At 41.5% G+C, this 23,253-nt stretch overlaps 1 protein-coding gene across 5 annotated transcripts in view; it reads left to right on the top strand.

The window, feature by feature from the left end:
• The window catches only part of AMBRA1 (autophagy and beclin 1 regulator 1), a 135,834-nt gene that overhangs the window by 44,242 nt on the left and 68,339 nt on the right, over window positions 1-23,253 (top strand). For 4 of the 5 annotated variants that reach the window (XM_075030779.1, XM_075030773.1, XM_075030774.1 and 1 more), the window contains 2 exons: window positions 9,437-9,520; window positions 10,080-10,180. In XM_075030779.1, coding sequence (XP_074886880.1) covers window positions 9,437-9,520; window positions 10,080-10,180 — 185 coding nt within the window. The remainder of the gene's footprint in view (window positions 1-9,436; window positions 9,521-10,079; window positions 10,181-23,253) is intronic. The other variant, XM_075030777.1, reaches the window with a different exon arrangement.

The raw sequence follows: 23,253 nt of genomic DNA, 5'->3' as shown, positions 1-23,253 counted from the left end.
CCCTTTTCTGTCCTCTCCTTTTTCCTTCCTCCCAGGAGGATCTGTGCTGGGGTGGATCCATTCAGTTGTGCCATTGTCACAGACTAGGAAGGTCTTTATTGTGTCTCTACAACAAGAAGGGCTTTACCTCACAGGCCTGAAATCTTGTTTTGGTGCTTTATCTTTTTAATTTATTTTGAGGCACCACTGAGCACCCAGACAGAGAACGTGAGCACAGTAGGCACTGTTTTACTGAGACCATAATGTGCATTTTGTGGAAGCAGGCTCTTGCTTTGCAGAGAGGATGAATCACTTACGGAAAGCTTATGAGATTCAGGGTGACATTATTTGGCTTTATTTGTCAACCTGAAAGTTCTTTAGTTTAAGGCATGTTCTGGACCAAGACTTATGGTTTCTCCGATGGGCATCTTCCAGGTGTCTCTTCATAAGTGCATAAGATACATGAGTATCTGCCATGTCTGTCTTCTGCCATTTTTGGTTGCTTTATTGACACTGTCATGGGAAGAACTGCCAAATCTAAGTTCCTCCAGTAGCCTCTTGCCTTAAAAGATTCTGAGATCACAACCTGCCAGCTGACTGCCTCTGCATTAGAGCTGTAAGTCTCACGTACAGTTTCTTCAATATGATTTTCATTTTTTTTGGAGAGTAGTATGGTAGATTCTTTTTGGCCTCTCCTATAGGTGAACTGTTTGGCTTCGGAGTCTGTTTTGTGTCGTAGTTGGTGCTCTACTTCAAGCTGGCATTTTGGTTTAACTTTTTTATGTATTAAGGAGAAAAGTGCATGGCTGATTAGACATTCATGCAAGACATCCAGGCAGTCACCCTTCTTTTGGAATGTCTTCATTTAAAGCATCTTTTCCTGTTAGCTTCCTTAAGAACCTTTACTTGTGCATTGGTACCTGAAAAATATTACTTAGGAACTGGCTGGAAGCAATTGTGTCTGAACCAACATTATGCAATGAGAGAGAGAAGGGGAGACAATGGCTGTGGCCGTGTGGTTACTTAGTAGTATGCACTTGGGTAGTAGGTTTGGTTTGGGATTCTGTTCACCCTGTTGCTTCTCAAGTGGAATGGTGAAAGTGGGTGTTGGGGAAGGAGTTGTGTGTCAGGGTGAGAATAAGATGCAGTTTGCTTAATGACTGAGACAGAAAGAGATTTTGGAAAGTTTGAGTGAGGGGAGAGAGAGGTTGGAGATTACCAGTTACTGAAATAACTTCTTCCTTACCCCTGTGAAGGAATTCTATGCTCATGTTTAAATCCAGTCTCTACCTTTTCAGTCTGACTCTATATCATTGTTTGCTACAGACAGAGAGCAATGGGAGCACTAATCTGCAGAAATGCAATCAATTCACAATGCACCTGCTGTTTTCCCATAGCACACCAACTACTAAGAGCACATGGGTAGAACTCGGACTCTTTGTACAGACAGTCTTGGTCTTTGCTCCCCTCCTTCCCAGCTGTTCACTCTGCATTCATGTATTTCAGAATGTTTTTTCCTTCCTATGACAACCTTCAACTTCTGCAAAAGAAACTCCTTCAAATAGGAGCCAGGTTTTCTTGGCAGGAGAAAGAAGAGATTGGAATGATTAAAGTTTTTTGTGAGACTTGAAATAAGTATGGAGCTTTTGATCTACAGCTCCAGAACAGTGAGACAAGTTCTGTCGTTGTGGAGAGAGAAGCGTGGGGAACCCTAGAGGTAAGGGAAGAGGTTTACTCTGTAGGGTGACTATAGCTTAAGCTGACACCTCAGGATGGATGGGATGCCAAGTGCTAAGTTCTGATAGGGCATAGTGAAGGTGGGTAAGAGAGATGACTTCGTCAGTTGTAGCCTTTTGATGTAGTGGTAGAAAGGTAGCATATCCGAACCGCAAGGTTTCTAAAAGCAGTTAGGTTGGTTTTTTTCATTTTTCTCCTTACCATCCTGATGTTTATATTTGAGGTTAACAAAAGACATGATGGGAGATGTGAGAATCTATATGGGCTCTTTATGTCACTTAAATGCTGATGGAAATGGATTTTTAGGATCCATGACACATCAGTATACTGCAGAAAAAGCAACAATTTCTTTCTTGAATTCTTAGATGGGACAGGTTGTTATCTGTTTTGCTTACTTGAGCAGCTACAAATAATAATCTCGTTAGCAATTTGTTATTTGAGTTCAGATAAAGATACTAAAAGCAGGATTGTTATTTGTTGTGCATACCTGCCTTTGTTGTTTTCTTCCCAGAGCCCCTTTATCTGTGGTTTTGATGCTCTTTCTTCTGCTTCTCTTTATTGGCTCATATGGCTCTTTGTTATTGTTGTTGATGAAGATGGACCTTCTCAAAAGTGGCTTTCAAGGCAGACCTGAATTTTGTGGAACTTGGTCGTCATTTTCTGTTCTTTTTCTTCTTCTCTGTTACAGGTTTCTGGAGCAGTTAGCACTGTTGCTTCCAGATACATAGCAATTTATGTTAATTATATTCATCATCTTAAACATAGTTGCAGGCAAAGAATGCTAACAAGTCCTGGATGAATGGGAATGATATTGAATCTGCTCTTTGAACTTCATTTTTCAATGATTAGTGAGAGTCTAAGCTTGGCTTGTGATCTACTCATAGTAGCCTGCAGCTTCATTTTCCCTATTCTTTTTATCTTTATCTTTTGTGACAGTCTTTTATATTCCCCTTATCTCTGTCTTAATGTCTAATAATACTGCCTGGATGCAGTGACAGGCAATGACTATTTCCTTGCAGCAGTACTGCAGGATATTGCTACTCTCTCCAGCATAATGTTGTTTTACCATTAAGTCAGATTCCAGCAAGGGAAGTGTCTTCATAGCAGGGTGGTGAAAGAACGAGTGCCTTTTGAAAGATGACAGTTGCCAGAAAAGCTCACATCATATTCCATACTGTTGATTGTCTGGGCTTGTAGAAACAGTTTTGATGTCAAGATGGTACATCTGAGTTTTTCTGCTACTTATGAACTGTGTTCATTGTTTTCCTTTTGCTTTTATTTTGTGTCTGCGAAACTCTAAATCAAACTAGGTCACCTAGTAGGTGATGTCTGGTGTTAATGAGAGTGATTAGGAAGCAAGCTGTTATTAGTTCGTTGCTGGCCAGGCAGAGCAGGCAGTAGTGAGCATTCTTCAAGCCTGTAGGTCTAACAGGCTAGCGTTGTTTGTGCAGTTATGTTTTCATTTCTGTTTCTCTTGGAAAAGCAGTAGCATAACAGTGCAATATATTGGGGGAAAAAAAAAAGATAAAAGAAAAAGTTGGTGCTTAGTTTTTACATTTTATTCCAGAATTGAAGCCTGATGGGGCAGCCAGTTGTATGTTTGCGCTACAAACTGTGTTCGATGAGCACCAGTTGTGAAGTTTCAAAGTGATTAGAATTACCCATAGTGATGTTTTCCCTAGTTGTGCTCACATTTGGATGAATGCTTGAAAATGGCTCATTAAGGGGTCTCAAAGGAAGGGTCGTTGTAGTGCTGGATGCCCTTCTTTTATTTTTTTATAAAACACTGAATACAGTGGTTTCCTTAATACTCATATACCAGGTCTAGGCTGAGGAGTAGGGATTCTCTACCTTCTTCTGGCCTCCAACGTTTCTGGTTTCTAATGATTCACTGTAGCTTTGTAGTGTATCAGTCTTATTCTAAAATGTGTCATCATTTTGTGAGCCCACCACACAGTGACGTGATTAAAATAGAGATAACTGGATACTGCGCCTAGATGAGAGTGAGTGCTTCATTCTGGTTCCAAATCAGTCTTTCTCTGAAGCAATTAATCCTTGGCATTTAACAGGCAAGTGCTGCTGTTTCTCTTGACCAGGTGATAAATCCTCTCTTATGTGATGCTTCTCCTGAAACACTTGATCTTCTGAAGTGCCATTTTTAATCTTGTAAATACATTTTCCCCTGAACAGCCCTCTGAGAGGTAATCAAGGCTGGGGGGTTTGTTTCCCTCTGGTCAGGAGAGCCATTAGTAACTCAGCAGTCTGCTCTTTTATTGGAAGTTTTAGCTGATAAATAGATACAAGTTTTCTGTGATGTTCCCTTGAAAAAGCTGCTAGTGAAAGACTGGTATTTTAGCCTTTAAAAGAACATAGGAAAATGGAAAGGCACCATGTCTTGGGTGACTTACCTAACTTCTTTATCAATTACTGTATTAAGTAGCTATGTTAAAAATCTGTTCTTCTAGTTCCTGTCTGTCCAGCTGGGCAGCATTGCTCTTTGCAGTTTCTCTAATATTTTTATTTTTCAATTTTGTTTGCCTTCCAGTGTAATACTTGGGAGTTTGGTCCCTGGTCCTAATATATTTAGTACCAGGAAAGGCTTTTTTTGTAGCAGATAATGCTTTTTTTTACTTAAATTTTCTTGTTTCTTGTTGTCTTCTGTTCTGCCTTAAGTACTTATCCTTCAGTAATGGTCATACCCTTCAAATATGGGTAGATAAATTTATATTTATACCTTTCATTTTTACCTGAATATGTATATTCTTTTAAATCAGTGTTTTCGTTGTTTTAATGTCTGTGGATGTCAATACTTATACCCTGTTTGATAACAGTGCTCCTGACGTGCTTATTTGTACCTACTTGTGGAAATAAGAGATAAGTCAGTTGTCTTGAATCTTTTCTCTTAAACATAATCCTGTTTTTAGGTGAGATACCCTTGTCCTCAAACCCCTTCTCCTGGGTTGCGTTTACAACTTCTCCAAGAATTAAGAACTGTGAGTAAAGTAGCATGTACTGGATGGAACCTGTATTTTTAGTATCTTCTGGTATTTGCTGCTCCTCTCAGTTGTAAGGCTAGTAGTTAACTTTCTATCATAGTGTTCCCAACACTGTATGTCCTTTACTCATGAAGATGGTGCTGGAAAGTGATCGACATGTTCTTAGAATCACGAGCAAATGTAATGTTCCCCTCACCACTTTTTTCCTACTTCTGTACCCTTTATAAAACATAGTATGTACTTCATCTTGTAGTCTTATGCAGCTCCTGTGAGTACATCCTTCTCAGGATAAATGTCATCTGTTTTTCATCTAAATCAGCAGTGAATCCTGTGAAGTGAATTGCAAGATTTCAGGATCTGTTTCTTCTGTAGTATGGCCAGTTTAGCATGATGTCCTCCAGGTACCCTCTTTAGAGGACCTGAGGTCAGACATGACTTACTTCTAAAGCCCGGTAAATTTGCATTATCTGATAATCTCCTCTGAGCTCCTGATATGATCTTTGTGCTACTCCTGCCCTCTGTGCTATCTCTTCTGCAGTAACCTCCTGCAGTCTTAAAAAATTGATAGCAAGTAAGTAGAGATACTTAATGTTTGAAGTACTGAGAAAATGTTACTGGTTTTTTTTCTGTTACATCAAGATGGTGCAACTGAATCTAGTGCCAACCCTTAAGGATATTAGTAGATGCCACTTAACCAATTATTTACCATTTTCATTGTATCTAAGTGTCTAACCTCTGTAATAGAAATAGATTTATTTAGCATTTTAAATTGAATTGCATGAAACACAATAAAATGCTGAAAATATGGAACAATTGGCTTGGTCTGATATAATTTGATTCTTACGAACTTGCATGGCTTACTGGTGCTGGCTCTGATAATTATATGGCTTTTCAAAATGGTCATTGTTGACCTAATTCTATCGGCAGTGTAGTCAGTGGGAGTTTTAATATTGACTACAATGGGAACAGTTAGACCAACAGATTGTATTAGAAATCCCATACTGTGTGTCTAATTTCACTTCCTGATACAACAGTCTCTAAATATTAAAGAGAATTCTTGCCAAGATAGAAGAGCAGAACATAGCTTTTTTCCTCTCTGACAGTCTTGACTATCTTCTGTATCGACTCAGTTATTAATGCAGTACCCAAGTTACCAGATGCAAAAAAAAAGCCTTTTTCTCCAAACTTTAGGATGCAAAGTTTTGCATCTCCATCTCTGTTTTCAGAGCCGGCATTGCTGCTCCATTATATTTACAGTGGTCAACTTTTCTGTCAACAAGCAAACAAAACAACAGCGGAAAAATCCAAGGAGATTTGACTGTCTTACCCAGTTTAGGATAAACTTTCATCCTTCTTATGCCCTGTTAAAGGTCCATAAAATCTCCTGAATGTTTGAGAATTACTTTCTTTTCCTGCTCCATTCTGTGTTAGTGTTAATGCTATTTTTTGCCTACCAACTCCTATTCTCCATGTCGCTGTTTTGATTTGTCCCACACTGGTATCTGAAGAAATTATTAATAACCTGAATTTTGAGCCAGACCTTTAAAGTTGTTTTGACCATTTGTTGGTTCTTGCAGTTTTCCTCCTGAGACAAATTAGTCTGTTAATAATTATAGTATTAAGTCTCCCTTGTCACCTTCCATGCTGATTACTTCTGATTCTTTCCCTGCATCTTGCTCAATGGATTGCTTATTTCCTTCATTATTATTTTTTCACTGCAGAAGTTTCCTTGTGCTGTTTATATTTGCTGGTGCACTTAAAGGGCATTGCAGGACACCTTTTTAGCCCTGTTACAGCACTTGCTGTGGCACATTTTTGTTTCATTTATTTTTGCAAGGTTATTGAGTTGCTTTACAGAACAGCCTTTTTTATGTAGACACACACACTCCGAGGGATCCGCTTTTGCAGGTTTTGTTAATTAAACTATCCACTGCAAATCATTAGCTAATGAGTCTGTAGGTAGTTGACACTAAATAGAAAGTAGAGCATTAGATCTTCACCAGTACTTTAGAGAACTTTGGAAACTTTTCATTTCTTGCTGGAGTGCTTCACGCTGGCACTGCAGTCATGCTAACATCTGCTCTCCCTCTGTCAGCAGGCTGTATATGGTACAGAAATAACACAAAGTGCCACCCATCTTTACTGATCTGTGGAGGGTTTTTTAATTTTCCTTTTTAGAAGGTGCAGAAATAATCTTCAGCTGGCACCAGGGTAATATCAGCTGTTCTAGCTTTTCAGCACTAGACGCTTGAAAACACTCTTGCATGTAGTTGAGCATGGGAGTTTAGATATAAATGACTCTGTAAATTAGTGATTCAGAGTAATGTTTAGTAATATTCCTCTTTAGCACAGGGGATTGTATCTTACACTTCCATTACAGTAAATAGGAATTCTAGCATTCTCAAAAGATAGTCACTGTTTCTCATTCCCAGTTCTGCTGTTAAAGGGCAGAGGCAGTTGGGGTGTGGTGGTTTTTAATTTTTTTTAACTTTTTTTTTTTTAAGGGGATGTTAAAAATAGATTGCTGTCGCTTGAATCGGTAGAGGCTGTGTCTGTCATGGTGAAAACCGAAGAGAAGTCTAGTCTGTATTTTCCCTTTTAGGCTTTTTGTATTGGGGGAGGGTTGTATGCACAGTGAATGAGACAGTACAGGATGGAGTTCTTGCATCAGAAAGTCTCGTTGATTAGAAAATTTGTGTCCTAAAATGTTTTTGTGGATGCTAAGAGCATTGGCTAGTGGCGTTTTGGAAAACTTGAGCAATTAGTTGCTTTAGGTCTCTTGATTTGGACCGTAGGATACTTTGCACCTTTCTTCTGTTTGTTGGAGCTAATTCCTCATTCCTATTGAAACCTGATGTAGAGATTCTCTTCAACTGGAGAGTTCTGCAGTGTAGTCCTGCTGCTATTCCTCTTGCTGATATTTGTCCCTTTCAGAAGCATCCTCTAGTAAATGTCTAAAGCACATGCAAACCCTGAAAACCGTTTTGCTGCTTTTCTCCCAGGTCTGCATATCAGCTAGAGACTTGTAAAAAGTGTATTTCTTGTCTGACTTTCACTAGCTCTTAGTGTGTGTGGCAAGATCTAGAACGTGACACTTCTTTTTCCCTTTGGCCTATTCTCTTTAGCAGGAAAAGTTGGTATGTCAGCACTCGAGTTCGCAGAATTCTTTCTGTTATTGATCCACCTCTTAATAGGCTGGAGGCCTCTGATAAAAGAACAGCAGCAGCTTTTACACTGCTGATTTCAGGAACCCTGCTGGTTACGCAGAAACCTCAGGGCGAGGTGCAGTTTTGGCTGTGTCTGCAGTGGGAGGAGAAATGGAAGCTTTGAGCTTGGATTTAGATTTGATTTTGGTGAAATAGCTTGAAATGCTAACGAGTTTTGCAGAACAACCTCTGCTTTTGTGCTCCTGGTTCCTCAAGTGTGTGGGAAACAGCCACGTAATGGACTTTATTCTCAGCCCACATTTCTTGCTCACTGACTTTAAAAAAGCAAAACAAACAAAAAAATTATAAAATGCACAGCTTGCTGGAGTGGGTTAGGAATGTGCTGCTAGTGTGTTGCATAAGGAATATTTAGTTTCTTAGTGATTCCAAGGCTCTGCAAGTAATATTCTCCCCACAACTGCCTGGGTAGGCGACAAGTAGGGCTGCAATTATAGATGGGGATCTGGAATCCAGGGAGAACAGAATTGCTACTCGTGCAAGGTCATGCAGAGAGTAAATTTCTGAACAGAGAATAAAGCACTGTGGAAGTGTTTCAGAACTCCAGAGTCACTAATGGAGTCTCATTATTTTCCTTGCAGTTTTAGTGCTGTATAATTACAGGTCCTCTGTGACCTATGAATGCAATATCAGGAATTTTGTTCGCTGGGGACTCTGGAGGTCCTCCAGTTTGGCCTTCTGCTTGTTGTAGGGTTGTTATTGCCAAAATCAGACTGGGTCAGCCATGGCTTTGTCTAGCTCCTGTCTTGAGACTTCCAAGGATGGCAGCTCTGCAGCCGCTCTGGGTAACCTGTTCAGTGTTGCACTGCCCTCCTGGGGAGGAAGACTTTCCTTTGTCTGCTGTAGGACAATAGATTCTAGACCCTTCCTCCTCATTCCCCAAGGCCCAGACATTTACTGTGAAACAGTGAGAGGTTTTTGAGGAGGTACAGTTTTGTCTGATACCACCCAACATTTTTGGCTTCACTGGAAAAGCTTGTGAAAGGTAAGATTATCTTAAACTGTGATGACATTTAAACCGGACCTTGAGGGAAGGAGTGCAAAAGAATAGTCTGCAGATTATGCTCTTTTGCCTGCACTTCTGGGCATGAAAAAGTGAAACTTAAGATCTCTTTGACTAACAGAAAGTTGTCTTCAGGACTGTAGTGTGCTTGCTTTTGCTCTCCCAGTCCAAATTCTAAGGTTTCTTGTTAACTTGCTTAGGTGCTGACATTGATTCCTTGACTCTCTGTGGTATTGTTGATACTCTTGAGACATTGTCAAACAATGAAAAAAGTGGACATTAGGCTACCCATAGGTAAAACTGAGAGGAGTCTTTGGTACAGTAAGTTGTATGACTTTGGAACATTAGAAGCATGTGACATACTCAAGAGAACCATTAAATCTCAGTGGCATACTCAGGATGACTAGGTGACATTGTTGTATTTTTTTCTTTTCTTGGAGAATACTTTATTACATAGTATTTTTAATGTACAATAATTTTTTTTTTTTCTTTTGCTGAAGGGACAATGGAGACCGATCCAGGCACCGAGCTCCGCGGAATGCCCGCATGTCTGCACCGTCGCTGGGGCGCTTTGTCCCGAGGTAAGGCTTGTACACGTAAGAGTAAAAGGGTGTGGAAATCCTGGAGGTACCAGTTGCAGTACAGCTCTCTGGTGCTTTCAGATGGTTTCCTTTTCTTGCACAGGGCTGTTGTATTCTTGGTTTGCAATTTCTGGGACCCCTGAAATGGCATGTTAGTCTGATCAGCTTATCCTGTGACATTTGAAGGACAGCATGCTTTTAGTGCTTTTTACATGCAGTTTGGGGCTATGGTGTGAAGGCAGAATAGGAGGAGAAAAGAATCTGATTGGAGATTCTCAGCACAACATGTGAGTTTGAGATTAGGAAGCTATTGTGGGAGGTAAAGGATTTGCTTAATGCTGTTCTTCCCAGCCACATTGATCAGAGGAGGCTCTAATCTGTAATTTATCTTTTGTTTGAAGCAGTGAAGTGGTTGGCTAAGCAGAGGAGCCCAGTCTTCCCTCTACTATAGTCTGCTGGAATATAGTAATGTTTTCTCAAAGTAATTGCAGTTGCTGTCCAGGGCCGTAGTATACTGGGATGTCTTTCTCCATGTAAGGTTACTCTCTTTTTATTGCAGACGCTTCTTGCTGCCAGAATACTTGCCTTATGCTGGGATTTTCCATGAACGGGGACAGCCTGGCTTGGCCACCCATTCCTCTGTCAACAGGGTTTTGGCAGGTAATGAGATTTCCTTGTTTGCAGGAGTCATGTATGTTAGTGGTATTTTTCTCATGAATCTGAGCAGAGGAGGATTGATGAGGAAAAGTCTTAATTCCAACTTTTGAGGTTCTCTTTAAGTTGCCTGAAACAAGAGAAAGGACTGTTGGAGTGATGCGGTGAGCTGTCATTCAAGTGTTTGGGCATTGCAGATTCCACACTTGAAGTATGTGTATGGGAGTCTCTGCATGAATTGGGGAGGGGTGCTGTTAACAATTCTCCCTTTGTTTAACTTCCTCCCCTATTCCTAGTTGTCTTTTTCTTAACAACCTGACAGACTAATGATCAGCTTGCTGCAGGTCCTTCTAATTGAATTACAGGGTGCCTTGTTCATGTTCCGGCTGGCAAGACCCACACAAGGCAATGCGGGATTCAATTAGGATCTTAATAAGTGCATATTAAAAAACTCAGCTGCCACCACATGCAGCACACAGGCATTTGGGAACCTTAAAGGGCAGGCGGAGGTGGGAAGGGAGGTGGGGGAAAGAGGAGGAGTATGGCACTCTGGCAGTTCATGAATGAGATGGTTATAGATGACACATATCTTGAGGGTGGGTCTTTTTTGGCTGGGTCTGTGTTGCTCTGTAATTAGCCCCAGTGCAAGAGAGTCATCCTGGAGCCTGGGGGGACGAGAGGTGATGTGTGGACAGGTAGGTTGGGATGCAGTTCTCTCCCTTCCTGTAGGTAATCACAGGACTGCCACTGAAAGGAGTGCCAAAAGGTTTTTCAAGAGGCTGTGTGATCCTTTCCCTTATCCTAAGGCATGATCAACAATGCCTAAACCCTTTTGGATAGGATTTATCTAACCTGTTCTTAAAAGTCTTCATTGGAGTTTTCCCAACTGTTTTGAGGTGGAACTGTTGTTGGTTTTTGCATGACTGATTTAGTATGGCAGTGGTCTTGTCTTTGATAACAGATTTCTGGCATCTCCCGGACTTTTGTCTCCCTGGACATTTTTGTTTGAGTGCATGATTCATAGAGCTTGCTGTTGCAATAATAGTAAGAGCTCAGCCAAAAGCTAGCCTCCGAAGCACCTCTGCTTTTTTTCCTTAGGGAAGAGTGGAGCTAGCCTGTAGCTTTAGCTGACGCGTGTACTTTCCCGTACTTGCTGCCTGTGTGGGCTTTGGCTGTTGGCACGTGGAAACGGCACACTGGCAGATAATTACTTGCTGCCAAGCAACACTGCAGAACTCCTGTGTGGCCCCGCTTTGCTGGAGACACCTGCCTTCAACCCTCCTCCAGCCCTTCTCGCAGTTTGCCTGTTCCTTAGTGGCTGGGAAACAGCCTGGCACTTTGTCCTTGCATGTTTTAGGGAATTTGAGCCCCCAAATGCACATATTTGCTGTTTGTTGTATATACATCAAGATTAACGAAAGAAGGCAGAAATTGTAATCATGGGACTTTCAGAAAACAAGATCAATCTTTTCTGTATGGCACTGTGCTGAGCCTACTTAAGGCAAGGTTTGTGGGCTCCTGCAGTGTCCTGGAACCTTATGCTGGAATGGCTGGGACTCCGCAGGAAAGGCTTTTATTGACTTAAATATAAAATTAATTCTCCTAATGCAGCAGCTGCTTGTGATACGTTGTTTTAATATTCTGTTTATTTTAGTCTGTACCTACGCTTTCAGCTTTCAAAATGTTTTTTACATTTGTGCTCAAAGACATGTTAATGTTTTGCAGAAACCAGGAGAGTTGAAGTTGTAAATATTAGGTGGAAGCACAATAGATGAGAACTAGAAAATGAGGTTGCAGATGTGGAATAATAAGAGAATTTGTTGTGTTCATTATGTTGGTCAGTAGCGTTGTCATTTTCAGTATTATATTTCAGAGCCATTGAAAGTTCCAGCGCTGATACTGTGCTTTCCTTTCTAGTTAGTCTTTGCCAAAGCTCGTGTAGTTCTTTTTCACTATCATAGTGAAAAACCTCAACTCAAGCTCAAAAGTACTTTAACCCTGGGCTGGTAGTTATGGGTGAGGTTGCCAGCCTTGGCTGAGGGAAAATCAATCATCTATCTTCCTATTAACACAGGCTAATCTAAGCTTGAGTGCCTTAAATTGCTTCATCCTACCATGTATCCAGACTGTCATTTCTGAATTATGTTTAAATGCATAAATGCTAAATGTATTTCTTATGTAACCTCTACAGCATTTGAGAAAAGATGCCAAAACCCCCTTGTATTTCTAACCTGACTGCTTTCTAAAAACTGACAATAGACTTCTGTGGTCAAGTATGAGTGACAGCTGTTGTTTGGGAAAATACACCCACTTACACGTCTCCTGTCACCTGCCCCACTTACTGCTGTATGCGGAGAGGAAATCAAAGCAGCAGACAGAGATCTTATGGGTGTGTGAATTACTTTGGTGTGCTGACTAAATTTCTTGATGTCAAAGCTCTTGCTGTTAGGTTCTGTCCATGTTTACTTTCAGCTCTCTGCTTTGTGTGAACATCTTTCAGTTGTTTAAGTATTGTTCTCATGCAACTGCTATAGACAATAGCTCCATGCTAGGGAAGCTAGGGAAGCTCCATGCCTTGTGAATAAATTCTTAAAGCAGTCTGGTTTAATGAACCACTAAAAATTACAGGTTATATAAGCAGATGGGCTAGTAGAGCAACACAGTAGGTTTGGCAGAATGACTCTGGCCTGCCACGCAGGGCTTAGGTCAGGATTAGAGAGTCCTTTGTACTAGCCAGGGACTGGTGGCCATCCCTGCGCCAAGGCACTTCCAGGCAAAGTATAGGAAAGGTGGCAACAGATGGGTAGAGTAGGTGGGAGTTCAGGGGGAGAACGAAGCGATAGTAGTCAACATGACAGACAGAGATATCTCCATGCCAGCAGCCTAATTTGCATGTAGCACTGGAACAACAACGAGTCCCAGTAGCACCTTCCTGCCTGCCTCCTTATCTACTGGTGCAGTTTAGACCTATCAGCTGATACGATACGCTACATCACTGTGCTTTCTGGCACGAAGTAAAACACCATGTGAAAATATATTACATCAACACTGTTACCTTTAGCATTCAAACTTGTAATCACACCAAAAAGTGTTGGTAGTTTGACAAGTTATATTTTCCTGTAAAGTCTATGTTGATTGGCAGTAATTACACTGTCCTCCTCTAATCCTGTATTAACTGAGTCTTATATCAGCTTTTTCATTATTTTGTCTGGAATCAATGTCAGGCTGACAAGACTGACATGTCTCATCCTATTTCAACCTTTTAAAATACTGGTATAACACTAGCTTATTTTTCAGTCTTCCACATCCCCCTTTTATTTCAAGACTCATCAAAAAAGCTGAGAGTTCATTTGGCAGCTCTTCTAAGGCTCTTGGTAGTGTGGGCTGTAAGCTACCCTCTGGACTCCTCTCTCCTTGGGAACTGCCGTAGTGATGGGGTTGTGGTCTCCAAGGTAATATCCATACAGTGAAAGCTAGTTGAAGTGGTTGTTTGCTAAAGTGATGATGAAAGTGGTAAATACGTTTTGGCTTCTCATTCAATAGGACTGGCTGATTGCATGTGGCAATACAAGTGGAATACTGCCTCTTGGGGCCATTTCTTCTAGTCTCTTGGGTTCTCTGGCATTTTCATACCAACAGAGTGGGGTTTTTTTCTTTTTTTTTTTTTCTTCTTCTTTTTTTTTCCTTTCTTTATTTTTTCTTTTTTTTTTTTTTTCCTGTGCTTCCCAGGAGATACCAAAGAGCGGTTTCGTGGGATGAGGTTACATCTTTTGTAATGGGAGTTAGTACTGCTGCAAAGTTCATCAGTGTTAACATGCTTGGCTCGGGATCTAAGGAACACACTGCCCAGTATTGTGTTTACCACCTCCTCCTGCTTTTTTGTTTTTCTTTAAGCTGAGTATTTCTGCCCACTGTTGGTTTTGGTTGTGGGTTTTTTCGGTTGTTGTGGGGGGTTGTTTTTTTTGTTGTTGGTTGGTTGGTTTAGTTGTTGGTTTTGGTTTGTTTGTTTGTTTTTATAAACTTCTCTTTGTCCTAAATCACACTGTGAGCAGGACACTGCTAAGTAATTTGAGGGCCAAGTCATGGATATTTTTTGGCATCTGGTAGTAGACAGATGTACATTTTAATATTTAAAAAAAAAGATGCACTTCATTGCACTGAAGTGCTTATGACCTCTTGTTCTCCTATGTGAACTTTTCCTTTAGGCTTTATAGTAATTGACTACTTCAGGATGGTCAGACATGCTAATGGTATAGTGGAACAAAGACGACTTTAGTTTCAGTTCAGTGGAAGCTCGGAGGAAGAAGAAAATCAGTGTTTGCCAAGGAACTTTGCAGGAGGCTTTAAAAATTGACACAGATGCCAGTTTGTTGACATTTCTGTTACTCAGCAGAAGACCTGCAGATGAAAGTTTACTGGTTTATGGAGTTACCTAGCTTTGTGAATTGTTTCTGTCTCACCTCACTTTGCTTGAATAGGTATCTATTCAGTTATGTGCATCTCAACAAACAAAATATTTTTCTTTGCGTGAACACAGATCATGTTTGTCTGTTCTGGCTTTGCCACCAGACTTTATCTGTTTAAATGCAATCCAACACAGTTGCTCTGATTCCTCCACCTCACAGGGAGATCCAGACTCAGCGTGGCTTAAGGGTCGAGTGATGCAACAGTCTACATCTACAGTTTTTGAGCAATTTCATTGCTGTTTCAGGGTAGTAGATTCAGACCAGAGACTGAACACTTACATTTATTCAAAGAAAGAACTTGATATTACAGATTTTTCCATAGCCCATGTCTATTCAGAGTATCACCTGCTACAAGAGTAATAATGGTGCAGCTTTGGCTATCTCTGCTGGGGTTGCCAAAGCTGTCTGTGGCCTTGTTACGCTGGGGTAGGGCTGAGGCTATAGGCGAAGGTAAGAATCAATTGATAGCCTGCCTTTAATTGGGATATAGGACTTCAGAATGTAACGTTCAGCTGCTGTTTTCCCAAAATCACATAAGTTATCTCATTCCTCAAAGCTTGGCTCCCTGGGAGAATTCTAGGTCATGTGTCTTCAAGTGAATTTCTGTACTTCAGCCAGAAACTGCTCACGCACAATTGTTAGAGGATTTGACGTTGCATCAGAATGAAAATTAGCTGAGATGGTGGATAAATGTTGTCCTCCTTCTGTGACAGGAAGATTTATTTGAGCATGTGATAGTTCTCCTAATAAGAATTAGGGCCATGACCTCTCATCAGTCAAATTTTCAAACCAGACCCACTAGCTAAGGTGCCTCCTGGTGCATGTTCCCAATCTGTTGATCACTCTAGCTGTGTTTAGGGCTAATGTTCAAATACAAGTGAATGGCTCTAACCTAAAACCAGTTAAAATGGATGTCGATGAGCCTGTGATACATACAATTGGATAGAGTATTGGTTGCTGCTGCAACTAGAATTAGCCCAGTAACCTTTCACTTCTGCTCTAATGATGACAGTGATCATGATAAGAGGCTGCTTTGGTTGCCTTGGAAACCATATTGCAGGCAGGTTCTCCAGTTCCTCTGGCATTGCAGGTGTGATTGCCTTCCATGGCTCAAGTCTTCTTGACCTAATCCTGTTCTGTCGCATACAGTGTCAGTGAGCTGTGAATTCTGAGATGCCCCCATCCTTCAAATGTGCTTGCCGTGATGCACAACTGTACAGAGTGGGACTAAGATGACTTGAGAGCTCCAGAAGGCCAGCAAAAGTTGATGGGAAAACACATCCCAGTTGTCTCTGATGTACCCTTGTTTTTCTCACTATTAGTGGGTGTGTATTCTCTGGCAAGGCTTTCTGTACAGTTGCCTGAGACTTGAACGTTGATTTGTGTCTATACCTTCAGCTGTCCATCACTGGCTTTTTGCTATTAGCTTGCTTCTGCCTTTTTATCTAGGGCAACTACATGAATTTTGCTTAGTGTCCTGATTAATCCTGCCTTTCACAGTGGACAGATCTGTAGAGTAATAAAATCAATGAACATAGCTGTGTGGCTTTCTATGCAGTGTGTTTCTGTTATAAGTCTGTTGGGTACTGCTTAATATGGAAAGATGTGAACCTTCAAGTAACCTCATTCTCTGTGGTCTTTCTATGATCTACGTCAGTGGACACTAAATGACATAAGAGGCTTAAAATATGCCTCAGGTTCTTCTGCGACTTGAGAGCTGTAGATATCTGTACCTTCATCACAGATTTGAGAACGGTTTATAATTCCTGTGAAAGTGCAGCCTTTCATGCAGAAATGTTGCTGTTCGATCATAGTGGAGTATCTCGTAAATAAAATCTCCTGATAGTTTGATGTCGTGGATGGATTGGACGAAGGCAAAATGAAGTTATACACTGTGAGTTAACTTTATCTTAGTATTTATCTTAGAATTCTACTTCATAGATTCTATAGCTGTGGCTACAGGGTTATACCACATCATGTGGTCAGAAGGTGAACTTCTTAGCAAACATTCTTCAAATGAAATCCCTATCCTAGAGGCAGAAATCAGTTAGTGTTTAAAAAACAAAGCCTAGAAACCAACTGGTAGTATGTGACTTCTTCTGGCTACACAGTGATCTGATAGTTGATCCACAGACGCTACATTCTTCCTAGCATGTATATCTTTATAGTACATCAGTCATTTTTCACTGTATTGCAAGACACCAGTGAGTTTGGTTTTTCCTTCTCTGTGCTTTAATTGGCAGCCCAGCTACCCCTTTTCTTGTACTGTAATCTGCGTCATCCTGTATCATTGTACCTTGGCACAATGAAGGCTGATAGGTAGTTGATATCATTATCATTTGAATGACCCACAGGCCATCTCTTCTGAAATACTAGTCCTATGCAAAGACCCCACAAAAGTTCCCAAGCTGGTGGCATTGGTTTTGATGCAGATAAATGCTCCTCTGAGCTAAAAGGGGAGTTAGTTCTCCTGTCTAGCTAGATGTCTCCTGAAAGTGGATGGTAGGTAGTATTGAGAGAAAACCGTTAACATACACATTTATGTGATAGAAAAGGTTCGTTGTGTTGTTTCCAGTTAGCTTTTCCCTCCCATCCAAAATATCAAATTCTGCAGTGAGAATCTATGCAGTTACTCATCCTCATTTTGATGTCCGCTCCTGCTGTACACTGTTGCATACAAAAAGCATAGACAGCTAGGAAGCGACAGGGTACTTTGTGTGCTGGAATGGAAGCACGTTAATTTGGGTGTCTGCTTGTAATGCCCCGCTTGCTCTATGCCTCTGTTCACTTGCTTCTTCCATTTAGCAGCAAAGGTGCTCTGTGGGCACAGACACTTCTCTGTTGTCAGCTGTGAACAGATCCAGTTTGAATTCTTTGGTTGGGACATTAAGAGTTGCAAAGCGCTGGAGATTGAAGGGCAGAGGAAATGAACTTGCATCAGAACCCTTGTAAGATTCTGTCCCCTATTTGATTCCAGACACTAGAGTACTCTTAAGGCTTGAGTGACTCCAAAACCAGTTTAACTTCTAAATTAAATTTTTAGTAATATTTTGTGTATCAATGTCTTTATATGGAAGGAGCTGCCTCTTCACACCTGAGAGCTGGAGACGGTCCAGAAGTCTCTTAAATATTGCACAGTAAAGGTGAACTAAAGAGTCCAAACAGTGCTATTAGCGCTTTAAAGCCTGCTCTTGCTCAGTCCTTTTTGTTCTTGTCTTTCCTCTATGCTTTTGCAGCTCAAGCTGTAGTTCATCTCAATCTGCTAAATCTGGGAATGTGTTAATTGGGAGGGATGTGAGTCAACTGGAAATAAGAATCCACAGCTACATGCACTATGGGGGGTATTTACACTGTAATTTTGGGGGCATCTGACTTGGGAGGCTAAGCTTCCTGTATATGTATAGTTAGCAGAGAAAAAGAAGCTTCTGCTCTGATTCATCACCTGAAGTGAGCTGAACTTAGGTGCTCTAAATCTTCTGTGGAGCTGCCAGTCTATTCATTACTGATTATATAGGGAGCTTTGGAAGAGTACCTTTCTACTGTGGATACCTTAGATGCCTAAAATTAGGCAGGTTGTATCCTGTCCTGACTGCTGAGTGCAGAAAGGATGATATCTAGAAGACGAGCCTGAGCAGAAGGGATGAAATGAAAGCAGCAAAGGTGGTATAAAGAAACTAAGAAACCAGGAACTCTGAGAGGAGGAAGTGCAACAGCTCTTTGGTTTGTATGGAGGGTGTTCTTTCATGTATGCCTTGTGTCCAGAAGTAAACGCTGCTTGGCAGAGTGGCAATGCCAAGGTGGCATATAGCTTTACTGTTCATCAGTGCTGCTCACCTGCTTTCTTTATTTTCTACATTTGCCACTGAAAAGGTGGAGTTGCTCTCCACCTCCCTCCTCCCTGTACACAAACCCATCCACTGTCTGCAGCAGGTAATCAAGTTTTCTTAGGAGGGAGTGTACCCTCTCTCTGGTTTTGCAGCTTTTTGTTCTGGGTTTTTTTTGAGTTTTTTGGTGTGTGTTTTTTTTTTTTTTAACTTATTATGGACTGCAAGTATTAATGGGTATTTTGAGACCAGTCAGACAGTGCATGCTTAACTCTGCTCAAGATAAATGAGCCTTGTGTGATAGGATTTTTTTCCTTGTTTCCACCTGTGCCATTTGAAGCTAGTACTGCCACTGTCATTTCATGTGCAGCACTGTTGCAAATTTAATTCTGCTAGCCAAAAGTATGGAACTTGGTTTTATAGTACGAATGAGTGTACCTGCTGCAGGAGCCCTTTCTCAGACCACATCAGTCTCAGATACTCAATAAAGATTCATGTGACTTCCTCCTATGTCATGCCCCTCAATGTTTATGCTTCCCATGTAGCACAGTGCTGCGATCTGTTTATTAATTTCTTCCCCTTCCTACTCTGTGTCCCTTCTTGGTGTGTTGTGCATTGATGGGACAGTGTATTGGGTCTGGCTGAGACCAACACAGACAGACTGCGGACCTGTCAACAACCTGTATTTAACGGAGTAGGCAAGAAGCTCTGCTACTTGATCAGAAGCTGTGCTAGATGTGATACAAGGAGGCTCATGGTAGGTACACTCCTAGTTGCTAGTTGGTGCTGTGTCTTTTCCACATTTCATACTCAAAACATGGCTACAGGACTCAGCAGATAGAGTTTTGGTATTATGAGAAACAAAACTTAACATCTGGATTTCCTATATGTAGGAAGATAATGTAGCAGTTTTGATGCAGCAGAGCTTTTTGCAACTGTTTTGCAGCTCCTGGATGCATTTACTGTTTCTTGTGCCTCACAAGCTAACATGTTAGCTAAGTGCATGCAGGAGTACTGTAATCAAGTTTTATTTGTAAGTGAATTAGCCTTATGTCTTGCAACTGGATGTTTTCTGGATCTTTCATCATACCTTGTTCCTTTGGTTTCATGCCTCAAAATAGGTAAAAGGGGCCCACCTTGAGCGTATGCGGATAAATAAGGAAGTATCTATAGGACAGCGTTGTGGGAAAAGCTCTTCAGGAAAGCAGACTTAGGCCTGTTCAGGGATCTGCTTGGGACCAATACATAGTGTTTAACACCTTCATTTATCACCTGAATGATGGGTCAGAGCGCATCCTCAGCAAAACTGGGAGGAGTAGGTGATGAACCAGAAAGTTGTGCTGCTATTCAGAGGGACTTTCATAGGCTGGGAAATGAGCTAACAAATCTCACTAAGTTTATGCACAGTGAAGAGATGAAGAGAAATGCCAAGTCTTGCACCCAGGGAGGAATGACCCCATCCACTAGTGCAGGCAGGGGACCTACTGGCTGGAAAGCAACTTTGCAAAACAGGACCTGGGGGTCCTGGTGGGCAACAAGTTGAACATGAGCCAGTAAATGTGCCCTTGCAGAAAAGGAGGCCAACAGTATACTGGGTTGAATTAGGAAGAGCATTGCCAGCAGATTGAAGGAGGTGATCCTTCTCTTCAGCCCTGGTACAGCCACATTTGGAGTGTTTTGTCCAGTTCTGGGCCCCCTGCCGTGCGGAAAACAGACTCCACAATCGGTGAGATTGTAAAGTAGGTATGTTCATTCAGCGCTGGGCAGCACGGGGGGTAGTCCCACCAAAGTCATGTGTGCCTGATTTGGCAGTTCACTTTAAATTTATACAGTCAAGTGTTACATATACATAGAGTTTTGCAATACGCCTATACATAGGCATTACCTATCCCCGCTTCATATTATAATTAGCTCTAGGAAGTAATTTCCATAGTCTCCTCTCAACTGCGCTTGTGCAGTGCCTCCTTATGGTGGTCGTCTGGTGGGCGTGAAGATGAAGGCTGTATGTCTTCTTCACAGTGAACTTTTAACCTTCTGTCCCTGCGCAGACTCAGTTGTCCCTTGGCATTTGTCCAAATCACAAGGTCGGTCTTGGCTGGTTCTTGGAGTCACTGCTGCTTCTTATCAGGGACTATCTCCTGTCCCAGTCAGCCTCAACAATGCAAGCGTTAAACACCACTTCTCATCCCCTTGGGCCATGTCTACCTCTATTGAAACTTCTTTAATTTCATTATAAGCTAGATAATTATTAAACAATTCCTATTCATATTCATGTATCTACTATATCTGCTAAGGTTTCTTTGGTTCCCCGTCTCACCCCAGTGCAAGAAAGGCATGGACATACTGGAGAGAGTGCGGTGAAGGGCCACAAAGATGAGTAAGGGATTGGAGACTCTGACTTGAGGGGAGAGGCTGAGAGAGCTGGGAGTGTTCAGCCTGGGGAAGAGAGGGCTCGGGGGTGGATCTTGTCAATGTGTATAAGTAACTGAGGGAATGAAGACAAGACATCCAGGCTTTTCTCAGTTGTGCCCAGTGAAAGGACAAAAGGCAATGAACACAAACTGAAATTCCATTTGAACTTAAGAAAACTTTTTTTTTTTTAGTTGTTAGAGTGGCCAAATGCTGGAACAGGTTGCCTAAGGAGGTTGTGGAGTCTCCATCTTTGGAGATACCCAAGTTTGACTGGAGATAGTCCCCAGTAGCCTGCTGTAGTTCATCATACTCTGAGCAGGGGGGTGGACTAGAGCATCTCCATAGGTCCTTTCCACCCTCCATCTTAGTGATTCTCTGAATTACATGAGTGCACAGGAGCAGTGGCATGATGTTTGGCTTCAGTGTAGGTGAGAATGGAGTTTGTTTTAGCTGAAGCTGTGTTAAACACTATTTCAGCAGTAGGTACAGCTGCTTCTGGTTGCATGTATTGGCATCGTCCACTAAGCCTATTGTAAAACCTTGTGATGGCTGTTACTGCAGAGGACTTCTGGCTCTTTCAAGGTTTGTCTGAGAGAGCAGATGTTACTGGGAAATGCTTTGTTACTAGCTTTCCATGAGGATACTTATTTTTTGCCAGAGTCTTATGTTTTCAGTTCCTTTTGGTAAGCTGAACCAAAAGCTGAAAACCCTCAGTCGCCTACTTATGTAGCATAACTGTCCATAGAAAGAGTTGGAGTGGATCAGCGACTGTACGTTATGAGCATAATTTACAACTTTATTTGCAAGTGAGATTAGAATGAGCGTGACTTTTCTGGTCAGAGTGAGTGCAGACCACTTCAATTTACAGGATATGCTTGATGAGGTCTGAGGTGTCAGGGGATTTTTGGCTAGTATCTGGAAATGTGACTGCACTGAGATTAGCAGTAGTTGGAAAGATCTGCATTTACTCAAGTGTGCCAGACACTGTCTGTGACTGGCTGCATTTCAGGAGTTGTGGAGATGTTTGCGGTACGTTGTCCTTGGTTATGCTGCCCCATGAGAGAAGTTTGTTAGAGAAATGTGTATGACTTTGTCCTCCCCATGAGAAAGTCCTATTAAAGGGTTAAGAGGTCCCAAATACAGAGCCTTGAAGTCCTAATTACACTTTTACCATCATGCTTCCCAGAAGAGAAGATGGTGCAATTGCAGGGTTATTTTTACCAGCCCAGATACATAGGCTTCCATATGCATTTTTGGAAGATGGTTCAAATGCGAACCTTTGTGCTCAAAGCCTTGAATTAGGCTGACACAATAGGGAAGATTTTGGACAGTTAAAGGAAGCAGTTTTGTGGAATGACACTGGGCTAGAGGCAAGATGCATTTCAAACAAGCCAGCTGTTAAGCACTCTTAAGAGCCTAGAGTTCAGTGTTACCAGTCTATTGCTGTTGGCCTTTCAAAGAACCAGGTGTTTGGGGTCTGGGGTCAATCCGCTTTTGTCTGTAGATAGTAAAATACAGAGTGTGACAGTGGCAATCTCAAGCTGTTTACTTGGAGGGCAGATTTTTCCTGCAGTAGTTTCATTCCCAGTGATGATCCAAGCAATGGTATTTTGTGAGTAAGTGAGTATTATTACAGTCCAGAGTGAGATTGGATACCTTGGGACAAGTAATGTGTATTCCATTTGCAGTTTGTGAAGGCTTGTTTTGAGCAAAGTAGTGACTCTGCAAATGTATTTGGGGAATTGCATGTGAACCAAGGGAACATGAATTCCTGTCATGATGACATAGATCTAAGACCTTATATAGGCAGGCAATATCAGGAAGTATGAAACTGCTGTTATCTTTTTATATGGTCTTATTAACACCGTTCCAGATGGTGTGCAAATCCATGCGTGACTCTTGTGTCTGCACTTCAGAAGGGCTCAAAGTAGCTGAAGGAAGAATCACCTGAGGAAAACTTCAGCTATAGAATGACATAAGCTTAATATACTTAGCTAATCAAAGAAGTAGTAGGCAGTCGTCGTTACTTGGTTTGTCTAGATATATCTATGTGGGGGAAAGATTTCTAATAGAGCATCCTTTAATTCAATAGACAAAAGGCATAGAAAGATGCAGAAGCTGATGTCAGACCAATTTAGACTGGAAACAAACAGCAGATATTTGAGTGGTGGTGTTAGGGGTTTATTTCTTGAAGTCCTGCTGCATAAAGTTCACCACTTACCTTATGGTAGCTAATTGCTGAAACAGGTGGGTTTTTTCCAGTACATGGAGTGTTTAAACTAGCAAGATTGTTGCCTGGGCTCAAGGGGAAGTTTATGACCATAGTACTGGTCCCACAGTTCCTGGCATATGTACAGGAGTCTTGATGGGATGTCTT

Source organism: Buteo buteo, chromosome 6 (genome assembly GCF_964188355.1).
Source record: "Buteo buteo chromosome 6, bButBut1.hap1.1, whole genome shotgun sequence".
Classification (NCBI taxonomy): domain Eukaryota; kingdom Metazoa; phylum Chordata; class Aves; order Accipitriformes; family Accipitridae; genus Buteo; species Buteo buteo.
The sequence above is the reverse complement of the archived record's forward strand: the minus strand, read 5'-3'. Positions and strand labels throughout refer to the sequence as shown.